At 35.5% G+C, this 15,600-nt stretch overlaps 2 protein-coding genes across 22 annotated transcripts in view; one reads left to right on the forward strand and one right to left on the reverse strand.

Moving 5' to 3' along the window:
* CAST (calpastatin) overlaps window positions 1–2,068 on the forward strand; it is an 81,666-nt gene extending 79,598 nt beyond the window's left edge. For 16 of the 20 annotated variants that reach the window (XM_034440717.3, XM_087885903.1, XM_034440723.2 and 13 more), the window contains one exon: window positions 725–2,068. The gene's annotated coding sequence lies outside the window, so the exon portion shown is untranslated. Of the gene's footprint in view, window positions 1–92 lie in introns of all 20 variants that reach the window. The other 4 variants (XM_034440719.2, XM_087885904.1, XM_087885912.1 and 1 more) reach the window with 1 other exon arrangement.
* The window catches only part of ERAP1 (endoplasmic reticulum aminopeptidase 1), a 28,900-nt gene that overhangs the window by 3,011 nt on the left and 10,289 nt on the right, over window positions 1–15,600 (reverse strand). For both annotated transcript variants that reach the window (XM_034440714.3, XM_087885902.1), the window contains exons 11-19: window positions 14,402–14,559; window positions 13,326–13,405; window positions 12,496–12,679; window positions 9,485–9,641; window positions 7,444–7,628; window positions 7,101–7,262; window positions 4,822–4,962; window positions 4,634–4,715; window positions 2,619–2,804 (exon numbers count right to left, since the gene is read on the reverse strand). In XM_034440714.3, coding sequence (XP_034296605.1) covers window positions 2,655–2,804; window positions 4,634–4,715; window positions 4,822–4,962; window positions 7,101–7,262; window positions 7,444–7,628; window positions 9,485–9,641; window positions 12,496–12,679; window positions 13,326–13,405; window positions 14,402–14,559 — 1,299 coding nt within the window. In that variant the 3' untranslated portion in view covers window positions 2,619–2,654. The remainder of the gene's footprint in view (window positions 1–2,618; window positions 2,805–4,633; window positions 4,716–4,821; window positions 4,963–7,100; window positions 7,263–7,443; window positions 7,629–9,484; window positions 9,642–12,495; window positions 12,680–13,325; window positions 13,406–14,401; window positions 14,560–15,600) is intronic.

The following is a 15,600-nucleotide window of genomic DNA, read 5'->3' on the forward strand; positions in this document are numbered from 1 at the left end:
TTTGACTCATAGCACACATCCTGATGTCCTAAAAAATCTTTCCCGACATGGGGCCTTCTTTATAAGATGTCCTCTTGCATCTTTCCCATTAGGGATCCATTGCTGTGCACCTGAAGTAACAGACTGGATAACCTACAAGATGCATCAGCCCCTTTTTGCAGTCCCTGGAGGCCTCTCCTGAAAATATCAGCACCAAAATACAGAGGCTCATTTTCTCTTTGTTTCTTACAAATAACAAGTAAAATTAGATCATTCACAAAAGAAATAAGTTTGCTCTCTCTGGTGCTAATAGATCACTGCCATAATCCTTGAAGTTGGAATAAATCATTTTAAAAAACATATTCTCTTTGTGACTGTTGTTGGCCTTACCTGAGCTATTTTTTTCTACAGGCCACCTTTTTAATAAAACACTAGTTTTTACTTTTAGGAGCAAAGCAAATTTGATTAAACAAGGAAATTATGTTCAGTAAGAGGATGCTATTTATATGAAACATAGATGCAATGTTATGTTCTCATATCCTGGTTTTTTGTTTTTGTATCGAGTTACGAATTTGAGATGAACAGCTCTATACATTCTACATTATTGGTTAGTTTAAGTTTAAATCAATCCTGTTTATCCTGCTAATCTGGATATTTTAGTTTTTTGTTTTAAATTTCTTGCCTCAGATGTTGAATGTTATGACACACTTCCTTTTAAGAATAGAATATATTTTTATCTTTTCAGAATGTTTATCACCAGTGTGAAAATTCTTTATTTTGATGGACAGCTGCATTTGAACAAAAGCAGTTTTGCAAAAAGATAGCATCTTGGACATTTTATGGTATTGGGCTATGTTGGCATGCAAAGCATTTATTTTGCTATTTTCAAGGATGAACTCACATTTTCTAGACACTTACTTTATTGTCTGTATTATGGTCATTTTCTTAAGTTTTGAGAAGAAAAGAATGCTTTATATTTGTAAGAAAGATATTTCTTATGGATTTAATAGGAGTGAAATATGCAAAATTTTGCACATAATCTACCCACAGTGCCTGTAAATCTCAGTAAATCTATGCTAGTTTGTTATAAAAAGGAATGCTTTAATCATGAATTTGGTTGCCTTCTTACTTAGGCCAATTGCCTATGAGTACTTTTGCTGGAGAATACTTAGGGGAAAATGAGTAAATAGTGCAAAGTTTTCAAAATGGGAGCAGAGTAGAAGCTTCTACGTTGCAGCCTTGGCTTTTTATCAAATAATGAACAGTGCCATCCTCTAAAACTTGCATCATATACAAAACATTTGTGCTACATCTGTCATTGGCTTTCTGAGAAGGATATAGTACTACATCCAAACTTATAGAGAAAAGTAACTGGTACTTTTCCCACCAACCCTCTCTCCCAAAACTGTTCTACTATCTGCTTTACTCTGAGCAATATGTAACACAAGAGCTGAATACATAGGATGGCATAGTACCCATCCATAGAATTGAGAACATGCAAATAATCCTTATCTTAGTGCAGTGTTTTTCAAACTTAGCAACTTTTGAGATGTGTGCCTTTCAATTCCTTTAATTCCCCAGCCAGCTATTTTGGGATTTGAAGTCCACACATCTTAAAGTTGTCAAGTTCAAGAAACACTGTCCTAGTGTATAGATATACAGCACAGCTGATTTCAGAATAGTTCTTAATCAGATTTCAGTGCTTCCCTTTCTTTAAGTATTCCATGCAGGGTATGTGAGAGATGGATATAGTTCCAGATTCAGATGTGCTTTGAAATCTCTCTACCCACTTGCATATTAAAATTATCACACCTGTTCTTAGGCAGCTGACTCTATAAACTAAACCAACATTACTTGCTCCAGGAATCTTAGCTGTGTGATTCCTTTTCACCTGCGTGGGGATTAAAAGAAAGAGCATGGTGTTTTCTATCACGATGTTTACTTTTTTCAAATGGATTCAATAAAAGATTTTCTTGTGGATTACATCTTTCATACTGAAGACAATGAGACTGTCCTTAATTACATGTAATGTCAATACTGAACTGTTCTTGACTGTGGCACACTAATAAACATTTTATGTATTACTTTATATTTGTTATTTTGTATTCTGTTGCAACCTGAATTCTATCGAAAATACCTTAAATATGCTGTTATATCTTCTCAATTCCTATTACCTAACCCTTAGGCATACACATTTCACAGACCAGTCCAACTTTGCTTTTATGTGCTGCTATGGATTGTGGACTTTTCACATACTTTGCCACTAGGAATTGTGTCTTAATTATTGAAATTCGATGCTACTCAACTATAAATGATCAAATTTAAAACAGCGCAACTTATTTTGGAGGGTAATACTCTGCCATTTTGTTTCACTGAGAATTCTAATATTTCAGCATATTTTAACAATGCAGAGGTCTTTGGAAATGATACATTCCAAGCCAAAAATACACTTCTCAACTTTATTCCCAGAAATCGGGAATTATTATAGTGGTAAAAACTGTACTGTTTTCTTGCCTTTAATTTGTTTCCACAAGCCCCAACTTAGCCCAAGTGGAATAATTTTAAATATATTAAGGAACAATCCTGTTGCAGAGATTTCTATCCATTTATAGACAGTATGTATAGTTTTGAGAACTTACTTTTGTCAATTCTGAATCAATAGTTCACATACAATTTCACACTTTGCTATTAATCTGTAACCATGTCTTGATTTTTTCAAGGTTCTTATCCATCCACTGGATATTTTCCTCAATTGTTTCTATTGCTTGTTGAACAGCACGGAGCTCTGAAGTTTTTTTGTCCATTGAGCTGAAATAATTTTTTACCTATTGAGGAAATACATAGAGAAATACAACTGATTCTTGCAGGATTCCTACCAAGGTAGCAACAGAAAACTAGTTTTCTCAAATAGACTTATTACTGAATACCATATGCCATGGGATGGCATTCTAAACTATTCCGTCATACCTATCTCTCCTTTCTCACTATGCCTTCAACCAGAAAGGAGTTGAAAATAAAAAAATATATTTCAGTTGACAAGAGGAGGAGGAGCCTGGTTAGTGATGAGACACTCTCTTAAGAGATATGGATCATTCCCACATGCCTCCATTTTCTGGATGGTCATGAATAGTTGCATTTTTCCCCTCCTTTCTCACAGAGGCAGCAGCTATCTCAGAAGTACTCATTCTCAAGCCCCACTCATTTCCAAATGAAAAATGTAGGAAAACATACAAACAAAATGTAATAAATTGGGTGTATTACCGTGTTGACAATATACCATTTCAAAACTAGACTTTTATACTTAATGCACGCTGTCAAGCTATAAACTATTTCTGCAATAACTAAGCATAGCACAGATTCAAAAAGTCAATGAGGGGAGGGAACACGGTGCTGAACACAGGCATCCTCCATCTGCATTCAAGCAATAACTCTCAAACTGCAAGCACAATGCTCTGCAAGGACTATGTTCACATTGAGAATGTGCTTGTGTGCTCATTTCAAGGATGTTTCTTTTCTTATTCAAATCAGCCATTTAGAACACAATCAGGATATTTTTACAATATACAGAAATAAAGACTAGTTCATTGAGTTTTAAAAGTTTTAACATTTTGTAATGCCAGATGTCATGTCAGGCAAATTTTGCAAGGCCTACTGTCAGGCACAAAAAAACAGGTCCACATGTGAAGGTTCAATTTAACTGTTATTGTTAAAAGCTACACACAGGAATCTTCTCAACTAACGGTCAATGTCTGATTACAGGTAGATAAGGGTCAAGGTCAACTGGATGGGGGGGTTGGACTTGATTTGTTTATGGCTATTTAGGCTGACCCCTTTTTTCATCCCTCCCCTAGTTCTGCCAGTCCTTCTCCTACACCTCAATTGGTTATTAATTTGTTTCCAGGTCCAATTGAAAGTTCTAGTTTTATTTATAAAGCCCCACATGGCTTAGCAGCCGGTGAACCTCAAGGCTGCCCTTTCCAACTACTGTTAACCTTCTACCCTGAGAAACTGCTTTTGGCCCCAATTTTCATGAGGGGAGGTGACTTGGGAAACTAGAAAACACTGTTTTTCCATGAACTCCCATATGCTTAGTTATGAGCTCCTAGAAGGTAATGAAACTCTACTCTTCCAGAGGGCCTTTGGAAGTCTAAAACTGGATTTTGTTACTGTATTAATTAATTGAATAGTATCGTGTTTATTGCTTGAAGTGATTTTGATCTGCTGATGTTATAATGATGTTGTGTTTTGTTGTAAGCTAGCATGAATCAATTATTTGGAGATATATATATATGTGTGCGTGTGTGTCATATGTATGTATATATATGTGTGTGTGTGTGTGTGTTGATTAGAATAAGTTTAGTACAGCCAGCTGGGTGACCTTGAGCCAGTTACTCTTTCAGCCCTAGGAGAAGACAATGGCAAATCCCTTCAAAAATGTTGCAGAAGAATGCATGAACTTGTCTATACAATTGCTATAAGTCAAAATTAGTTTGAAAGCACAAACATATGTATCTTTATATACACAAACACAAAACTAAACATTATTATATATTCTTACCAATTTGATTCTCTCTATATAAAAATGGTTTGCACTGATTTAAGATAAAAATATTGTGTCACATTTACTTATATAGACTGTCAAAGATATATTTACCTCAGCAAGCTGTTCCTTTGTGGAATAGTGATTTGTTATGCCGGTAATCATGTGTGCAAGTGAGTGTGAGCCAAGGTCAAATCTACAAGAAAAACAAACAAAACCAACAGCAAACATCAACAGAGTAAACAGTTTTGTAGGCTTCCTCAAAACAAAATAAAGTGCAAGAACATGAAGGTCATACATACTTTTTTACAAGTTTCTGCCAGTTTTGTTTTAAAAATTTCCAAGCTAATTGATATCCATAAGGATTCCTTCCAACACTAATAACTATAGAAGGAAGTTCTTGAGTCTTTATTATGTCACCTTGCAATGCTTGATCCATTAGCCTAAAAAGAACACGATCAAACAAGTTTTTCAATTAAGCATGGATACATGAAATATGTGCAGAAATTTGTTAAGAAAATTATATCCCTTATTGAAGCTAACAAGGAGTACAACAAATAATGCAGCTTTTTAATTCGTTTTCTCATTGATTCACTCAATGAGTGCATGTACTCATTGTACTCCCCCAAAGTAATGATGTTCTGATTTTCCTGTCTAGCCCCATCTTGGCAATATTGTTTCACAAAACAATAATTGATTTATCCCATGTTTCTAAGTGGCCTAGATGCAAATATATCAGTTAAAAACAGTCATTTATTTGGAAGCTTCTTTTGTCTTTTAATATATGTAAAGTAGAATATATGCACAACATAAAGGAAGTTGATGTTTTGAAAAAGCTGATTGTGAATATGGATTAACATATAAAGACTTGCTAGTACAGGAAAATAGGGAAAATAACTGACTGCAGAGGGATTTAGTTTTCAATAGTTTTAATATGTGAAATTAAAATATTTAGTATAGATTTTAAAAGGACCAGGAATAGAATGAGATAAAATATATAATTTTTTGTTGAGATTCAAAAAGGAGGAAAAGCAAGTTAAAGGGTCTGAAAGTCCCGGAAAGTTCAATGCAAACGTTTTAAAAATGATGTTGCATGACCCCAGAAAAGTTGTCTTAAGATGTATAAAGATACTTCTAATCATTGTTGGAAATGTGAAAAACATGAAAAAACATTTTCTTATGCATGATGTCAAAGAGCAAAAAACATACTGGACACGAATGCATAAACAATACACATAGTGATCAGAGCATTTGAAAAACTAATATTCAGATAAAACTGGAACTTTCTTACTAGGTTTTATGAACTATCAATTAGAAAAGGCTTATGGATGATTGGTTTTATATAGAGTAACTTTGAGGCTACTATATACACTAGGATGGAAGACTACAGGAAGTCTTCAATTTACAACCATTTGGTTAGTGACCGTTTGAAATTAAAACAACATTGAACAAAGTGACTTATGACCATTTTTCACACTTACAAGTGTTGCCACATCCCCATGTTGACATGATCAAAATTCAGATGCTTGGCAACTGGTTTGTATTTGTGATGGTTGCAGTGTCCTGGGGTCATGTGATTACTTTTTGTGACCTTCTGACAAGCAAAGCCAATGGGGAAGCCAATTTCACTGAACAACTGTTACTAATAACAACTGCAGCGATTAACTTAATAACTGTGACAAAAAAGGTTGTACAATGGGGCAAAACTCAACAACTGATTTGCTTAGCAACAGAAAATTTGGGCTCAATTGTGGTCATAAGTGGAAGACTATCTGTTCAGAAACATCAGTAATGGATGAGTGGATTATAAAGATGGCTGAGTTTACAGAAATGGGTAATTTGACTTGCAAGTCAATGCAAAAACTACTTTTTTAAAAGACTGGAAACCCTGTATAAACTTTTTGCTGACAATGAATAAAACTGAATGGTTGATATTTGTCTGCGGGAAGAAAGGAAGTATGATGGGAGGGTAAAGATGGTAATTGCTATGTTTATAACCTCTGCAAAGAAGATTTTAGTCATTTTAGACATCTTGCTTTTTATTTATTCATTTTTCTACCCTTTTATAATATTTTTCTGTCTATGTTTCCATAGTTTTTAAAATCTTTATAAAACCTTTTAATAAAAATTATTTATAAAAAAGCTAATTGTAACTGTGGAATGGCTTTTTAATGAAATAACATTCTACTGACAAAATATAAATAAATATTAAACAGGGCAAAAGATAAAGATGAGGAAAATATAGTCTGGGACAGAAGATTAAAAGCTCTTGTTTGGCTGTTTCCTACTTGGTATTAAAAAACTTGTCAATTCTTCCTTGTTCCATCCAAGCTTGAGTTGCCTACTGACCCCAAAGTAACAGTAATATCAAACTGCATTTCTCTGCATTTAACAACATGTGCAATTAATGTATAATTAAACAATTATAATTTGATAATTGTTGCCCGCCAGAAACAGTTATTGCATAACTATTAAATGATCATGAAAATGTAAGAAATGCGTATTGAGAGAGCTACAATGTTAATATATGAGCTAGTTCCTTTGAATTTAAAATCACCCAAGTTACTTGAAGAATGCTTACCACTGAAGCTTTTCTTTGTTTTGGCTCAGACACAGTACAACTTCAATCTGATTCTTTTCAGTATCGAATTCAGGTAACTGATACTTGCTGAAAAGGAAATCCCAGTTTTCATCTGTTTGTATTCCAACAGCATATACTGCCATCTTAATGTTATTCGGCAATCTGTAACAAATTGTGCTCATATTATTCTCTGAGAAAGAAATATTAAATTAACACTATTTATTTGATTCAGTTTGCAAAGTGTATCTCCCACCAAACAGGATTACAAGACCCCTGAATAGAAGTCTTCTTCCTGAAGACAGAAGAATATTGTCTAAGCACCCTTAAAAAGTGAAATACGTACTTCAGAGTTCCATCTGAGTCCTTCCATTTCGTGAAGTACTCTTGTGCCTTGTCTACACATGGTTTGTATTTACGTACACATGCAAATGTAAGTAGGGAGGTTCGAAGTATTTGCTCAGACACGGTACCTTCATCATCCCAAGACTGTTTGTCAATCATATTTTTAAATAGATTTACTATGTATGCCTAGAGTGATTCGTGAAATAAAAAAATAAGGTTGTAATAAATGTAAATCAATTATTTAAAGCAGCAACCAACAATCTTGTTATTCAATCTAAAGTCATATTGCTTGTATCTTTCATAAATCACAAACAGAAAGCTGGATAGGATGCATACTCCCTATGGTTTAAGGAACAATTTCCTTTAATAACAAAAAATATAGAAATTATTTCATTTATGTGATCTTGTTTATAAAATTATAATCATACAGTGCATATGCATGCCTATGCATTGTTCTTAGAATAGTCATAACATCACTCTAGTCTGTACAAAGAGAAGAGATTCCAACAAAAGAGAACATCTGTAGCTCAAGGTTGAACTGTGGAGTCCTTGGCGCTGTCTGAGTTTGTTGTTTGCTTGGAGATGTTTCATTACCCAACTAAGTAACTTCATCAATGCTTTGGCGATTATTAAAAGACATTAAAAAGAAGGGATTAAGGAAAGGGATAGGTAACATTAACAGTGCTTTAGGGATCACTAAAACATTAAAGGAAAGGATTGTTAAAAAAAAAGAAGTAATTGAAAACTCATGCTTTGCAGCTTTGTCCTATATTTACTACTTTTATTTGCCAAACTATAAAGGAATGCAAGATACTCCATTGACTCTGTCTAGGCCCAGGAAACTGTTCAAGAATGAACATAGGTGTGCATATTTTTTTAAAACACCCAAGTAATTTGATTTCTTGAAACTGAGAAGCAGACAATCCTTTAGAGCAGAATTTCCCAACCTTTCCAGGTTGGTCAGGGGGAGGGACGGGAAGAGGGGATGGTTTGTGTGAGGGCTGTTGTGTGCACACGCAGCTTCATTTGTGTGAGCGGCGGGCATGTGAATGGGCTGTGAACCCCGGTGCCTACCGCTTGCAAGAATGGGGCTCGCATGAGTGGGGCTCGCATGAGTTGGTTGTGCTCATGTGGCCTGGTTGCAAATAAGCCACAGCCGTGGCTCACAGGTTGGGAACCCCTGATTTAGAGACACAGAATTATAGGATCGAAAAGACCATTCATGTCTTCTACCCCAGCCATCAGCGTAGGAACATTGTTATGCCACACCAATGATTGTCTGGGCTTTACTTGAAAACCTCAAGTGTTGGAGCTCTCATGACTTCAAGGGGCAGGCTGTTCCATTGCTTAACAGCTCACAATCCTTTCCAAAATAAATATAGCATTCAATAATATTTAATATTACATAACATGTAATTAATTTAGTGCGTTACAGATTAACCGACTGTAACTTTATTTTGAAGAATATTCTTAACCAATTTCCTATTTTCATACATTTTCTAAAGAGAAAAAAATAGCTGAAGATTTATCAGCTGATTTTATATCTAGGAGGAGCTCCAGTTAAAGTAATTTAACTAAGAACATATTCCAATAGAGAACTTGTCTAGTAATACCGTTAGCTGGAATGTGTTTATACTGCTGTTAGCAGTGGTTACAGTGCTAATGACAACTGAAAAGATCTAAATCCATCATCTGACTTGAAACCTCATTGGCTAGCATTAGCCAAGCTTATGTTATATATGTTGTCCAATCAATCAATTCTGATGAAGAATGCTGATGATCAATCCTGATCTTTGAATATTTTGCCGATATGTTAGTTTGTGTGTATGTATTTATGACTTACTACCACGATGAGCAAGTACCATTACTGTGGTAGTAGAGAACTACCAGCATTCTACAAAAAATACTCCATCTTGGAATTTTTAAGTTTAGAAAGAAACAAAATAAAATTCATTTCATTTAGCATAGAACATATCCACTGATTATTTTAAAATCTATGTAAGTATTCAGTTTTATTCTGCCTTAACTCTTTCTTATTTTACCTTTAATTGTTGTTCTGTGTCATTTATGTTTGTCTTCTCCAGCAGTTTATACAAAGGAACTAGCTCATTCAGTCCTTGATATACAGGAGTAATTTCAGATTCATGTTTTAAGTATAATGTTAAATCAAGAGCTTTTTCAATTGACAATTTTCCAGCACTGAGGAAATAGAAAATATGTTTTAAAAAATAATATTTTATAGGGTCTGAATCATCTTCCCTATAAAATTTCTAATTAACAATGTATATTAACCAAATACATTTTAGTTTTTTCTTTTTACCATGGTTGAACATAAATTTGTAATCAGGTTAAAACAATAGGTACCTTTTTGTAATGATGTATTTGTCTAAAAAAGCAAACTAATTTTGTGTTCTAGATAGTAAATGCACTGAAACGTACTGTAGCACTATGCTAGTGATGACAGCTGATACATTACAGCTTCTCCCATGAAAGAGCTCTAAATTCTTGAACAATAGCTTCACTGGCACAGGTAGTCCTCGATTTACACCTGTTTGTTTAGTGACTGTTCAACGCTACAAAGGCACTGAAAAAAGTAACTGATGACCATTTTTCACACTTACAACTGTTGTAGCATCCCTTTGGGCACATGATCAAAATTTGGATGTTTGGCAACTGGTTCACATTTATGACAATTGCAGTGTCCTGGGATCATGTGATCTGCTTTTACGACATTCTGACCAGCAAAGTCAACAATGAAATCAGATTCACTTAACAACCGGGTTACTAACTCATCCACTGCTGTGATTCACTTAACAACTGAAGCAAGAAAGGTCATAAAAGGGGTTAAAACTCACAAATGTCTCATTTTACCACAGAAATTTTGGGTCTAGGACTTTTCAGCTCAGTCTCTTCGCCTTGCCTGTTTTGCCTTGAGATTTTCGCCTCTGGGTTATTAGCCACAAACTTTTCTCCTCGGCTGGCCCTCCGCCAGTCTTTAGCCCCGGCACAATGGCCACGGCCACTCCCTCCCAGGCGGTTTGTCGCAGCCCTTACACAGAAGGAGGTTTTGCCCTAGGTTTTTCGACACCTGGGACCCTTAAGGCCCAAAAAATCAGCTAGAGGGGGAAGGAAGGAAGGAACAGCCTTAGTGAAATGGGAAGGAGAAGGAGGGAGAAGGAGGAAGGGGACTTCCACCTCTGGCTTTTTTTTCGAGAGAAGGAAGAACCCTTTTCAGGCCAGATATCCAAATCGATAATGACAATGAATAATTTACGGCATTGATTCCCACCCCCCAAAAAGGGGGGAGATATTGGCAAATATCCCATTCAAGATTTAGAAAGAAAGAAAAGGAAATTGTAAAAGCGCTCTGTTCCCGCCCCTGCCAGTTCCCCCAGTTCAAAGGGTTATTTTTTGCAAGGGGACGAGTTAGTTGCAATTAATTTCTTAACCAAAAGCAACAGATAGTAGCGCTTCCTAAAGAGAACTTGGAGAGATTTATGTTTAGGAAAAATCCCTTTCAGATAAGGCAGCTATCAAAGATATGATAGACACAAAGGATGGCTGTGTGTTGTGTTGAGGGAAAGTGTCAAGTGGCATATCACCAAGGTTAGATCCTGTGTTGTTCAAAATATTTATAATTAGAATGAGAGGTTAGAAAAAAATAATTATCGAGATCGCAAATGCCTAAGAGAGCAATATCAAGATTCAAGAGCATCTTGAAAAATTGGAGAAATGGGCAGAAACAAGTACAATTAATTTCAACTGGGACAGAAGTAAAATCTTTCATTCATGTAGGAAAAAACAAAGATTTGGTTATAGCAAATAATGTGTGTATCTGCACGGGCGTGTGTACGTGTCTGCGTGTGCATGTGCGTGTGTGCTCCTGAGCAGATACCCTAACTTAGATTTTACATCTTCCTGCAACAGATTCCTTTCTTGGCAGTGTTTATCTTTTGTTATATTTTCCCTCCTTTTGTCTTCCTAATACACCACCTATTTGGTTCCCTATTAACAGCACAAAAGGTGTGTGGATTGCTGGTATGCCAAGTTGTAACACACACACACCATCCCCACCCTCTCCTGAAATCTGCACAAACATCTCAGGAAGAAAAGAACAAACAAACTGAAGCGCTACTATCTGTTGCTTTTGGTTAAGAAATTAATTGCAACTAACTCCTCCCCTTACAAAAAATAAAAAAAATAGTTATCGATTTGGATATCTGGCCTGAAAAGGGTTCTTCCTTCTCTTGAAAAAAAAGCCAGAGATGGAAGTTCCCTCCCATTTCACTAAGGCTGTTCCTTCCTTCTTTCCCCCTCTAGCTAATTTGCTGGGTCCTAAGTGTCCCAGGTGTTGAAAAACCTAGGACAAAACCTCCTTCTGTGTATGGGCTGCAGTGAAGCGCCTGGGAGGAGGGGCCCTGGCCATTGTGCCGGGGTGAAAGACTGGCGGAGGGCCAGCCGAGGAGAAAAGTTTGTGGCTAATAATCCAGAGGCGAAAACCTCAAGGCATAATGGGCAAGGCAAAGAGACCGAGCCGAAAAGTCCCATTCCGAAATTTTGGGCTCAATTGTGGTCGTAGGCCAAGGACTACCTGTATAGCTCTGTGGCCTTCAATACACTTTCAGCTCAGTTTTCATCTACAGTCACAGGCTTTTTATACAATGTTTTATATGGCCTTGGATTATCTTTAAATCCTTTGGCATAATTCTCAGCTAGGAAAATCGGAACACAATTCTCAGCTAGGAAAATCAAAAAGGGTGCATAACATGTCTGACATTCTAACTCTATTTCTCAATATACAACAGCTATTTCCTTTCTTAGCTCATGATGTGCCCTACCTTTGGATACATTCAGATATTCTGTATTACTTCAACCAGTGCCTCCTGCAAAATGTGGAATATGCTTGTTTCTCCCATCTTTCTTTTAAAGAAGTTAAATGAAGTTAAATGAGGGGCTTCTTACAGCAGGCATCCATGCTTGCTTGCTTGCTTATTTAATTCCTTCATTGCCCCAGTCCTCAAATATTAGGCATGTGCAAATCTTGCACTCTTACCTCACCAGCTGGAATACATTGTTAATGAGGCTTGCTCGATCATTGCTGCTTATTTTTTCATGATTGTCTTTTAACAGGCGAATTAGAGAATCCCAGCCATGATCTCCATAATGCACAATATAATAACCATTCATTCCTACATTAAATTTTATCCAATCCACTTCTTCTGGGAGGACTATGGCATCTAAAATCAAAATATATCATATATATCACAATTCACAGTAACACTTGATTTATTTACATTCATCACCCTGGTGGTGCAGCAGACTAAAGCACTGTTATTAACTATTATTAACATCAGCTGCCTGCAATTACTGCAAGTTCAAATCTCACCAGGCTCAAGTTGACTCAGCCTTCCATCCTTTCAAAGGTAGGTAAAATGAGGACCCAGATTGTGGGGGCAATAAGCTGACTTTGTATAAATATACAAAAGTATGAAGGCTATTGCTTAACGCACTGTAAGCCACCCTGAGTATTTGGAGAAGGGCGGCATATAAATCAATTTTTTTTTAAAAAAAGTTATAAATAAGGATTTTTGCCACATTCTTTTTCGAAAGCATACCTTCAATATGTGGATATGCACCTGATTTTTAATGACTGAAAAAGTATCACAATCCTAAAATTCAATATTCCCTAAGTTTTGAATTCTTCCAAAAATGTATTAATGTATCAATAACTGATTGAAATATATATTTAAAAGAATTATGCAAAATGCTTTGTGAACAAAAAAATAAATAAAGCAACCTCACAATGGTTTTGAGTTAAGCAACACCTCTGTTGTTTAATGTTTGAAATCTTATGTAGGTCTCCACGATTTGAGTTAAACTTACTTGTTTTGGTTGTCAGCAAGAACCTCTGAACGTCATTACATTTATTGGTAAGATATGTCAATGGAATGTGCCACAGACTTCTAAAAACAAAATCAACACCATGATTTTTGAAACAGATTGAATGATTTTTAAACAGATAAAATGAATGTATTTAAAAAAAAAACATTGAGTTGCATCACTTTGAGGGATAGAGGTTGTAAACATTAACCTGGGTAATAGTGTGTAGTAATAAGGACACATTTAGGAAGGTGAAAATAAGGTTATGTTCCTAAAAAGTATTTAAATGATTGATTCAACCTTCCTCCCATGTTAATGACAATTATTACTGTTTAAACAGTTATCTAATGTTTACTCTGGAGTAAATTGAATGAGTAATTTTCTGTAAGAAAGATATATATGCATGAATTTGTCTACTTAGCTTCCTAAGAGCTAGAAACATCATATGGATTCCTAGAGAAGAAGCAGATTCATCAAGTAGATTTCTAGAGAGGAAGCAGGGAGAATTTGACACTTCACAGCAGCTGCCAAACTTTTGCAAAAAGTAACCCTTCCAACTGTTTGCTGTTGTTTTTTTGCTGAGAGACAAGGCTCTTTTGCAAAATTGTTTCATCAATTCCTGTCATTCCTAAGCAATTGCAGGCTTGGGTTGCTTAGTAGGAGCCAGAGCAGAGAGACAGAATTAATGTAAGCAGAACGGGCTGGCTCTGGCAAGCGAGAAAGCCAAGTGTAGGCCATGTACAACCACACTGGAACTGAAAATCCTACTCGCAGGGAGGATTTTCAGTGTCAGAGTGACGCTTTACAGGGCTTGCATCACCTTGCTGAAGCACCCAACGTGCCTTATCCTCAATTCCGTCTACTTAACAACACATGAGATCGCTTAACAACTGCAAGTGGGAGAGTCAGAATTGCAGTTGTTGAGTGAAGCAGTCAAATGGTGTCTCGCTTAATGACTGCTTCGCTCAACAACCCAGATTCCAGGGCCAACTGTGGCCCTAAATCAAGACATATCCGTGTCATGAAGTAGAATCAGTATAAAATATAATCAGAAACAAGTCACATTCGTTCATTATTACCCAGCTGTTGAGGAAAAAGTAGGTTTTTTTGAATAATGTTCTTGTTGTAGATGGACATTTTTCCCTTTAATAGTAACTGTCACTAGAGGAAATCCTTTCTGGAGCGTCCATGTATTCATCACTGCCTGCACATCATGGAGCACAGCTTTGGTCCAGTGCTACATATAAGTTACAAAAATATAAACAAAAACATAGGTCTGTACATTGATAAAAAAAAGTAGTAGTCATAGAAATTAAAAAATACAAGTGTGCCATATTTTAATCATTCGCAAAGTCATCAGTGTAATGTCCTTAACTGTGATATTCTTTTCAGCATAAGGAAGCAATGTTTTAATGATAATTCCTTATTCTTGTAAGAATCAAGTAATATCCCTAATAAGTTCCAGAGTCTTCATTTTTATTTTCAATGATCTATCTACCAAAGGAACAAGATTTATCTTTGAATTATTTTCTGTAGCTATACAATTCTAAACAATGTCCCAACTCAGTTAATATAAGAAATTATTTGCTACATGGAGAACAAGTTAAACTTGTGTACTTCTGCCTTTTTTTCCCCTGCCACATCAGCAAAGTAATGAAGCTTAGTAATTTATTTATTTTAATCAGCTGTAATTTTCCAAATAAGTTGATGAACTTTTAAAAATTCAATTTAAACAATGTTTTATTTAAAATATGTTTTAGGAACAAAACCAGTACGTTCTTTTTTTAAAAAAAAAAACAGCAACAACATATGTGGCCATGAAAGAAATCTCAAGATTCACCATGTTTCTTTCATTGGAAATTTTTAATTTATATTAGAAGAGAACTAGAACAATATGTAACTGCAAAAAAATCATAACTGTAAGGGGATCCATAGCATTTGTTATGTTTTGCCTACATGCTAAAAAATTATTTGTGAAAACAACCTGATAAAACTACAAGCTTTTTGAAAGAAATGCTTGCTACGAATACAATCCAAAACAAATGTCTGTGATTCTTTTAAATATTTCAGAACATTCCATCTAGAATATCTTAATTCACAGATTGGTGGTTTTTCACTTAGGCATTAGCTTTTGTCAAAATGACTGCATACTAGCAATCAGTTTTACTGATTGAAAACTTTGGTCTCCAAATATCAAGTTGTTGTACAATGCACCTTTAGTGTTATGCAAAACAATTCAAATCCATGTTTGAACTTGAAAGACTCTGTTCCAAGTTGG

This window comes from Pantherophis guttatus, chromosome 2, assembly GCF_059756535.1.
Source record: "Pantherophis guttatus breed Tessera chromosome 2, ASM5975653v1, whole genome shotgun sequence".
NCBI classification, from domain to species: domain Eukaryota; kingdom Metazoa; phylum Chordata; class Lepidosauria; order Squamata; family Colubridae; genus Pantherophis; species Pantherophis guttatus.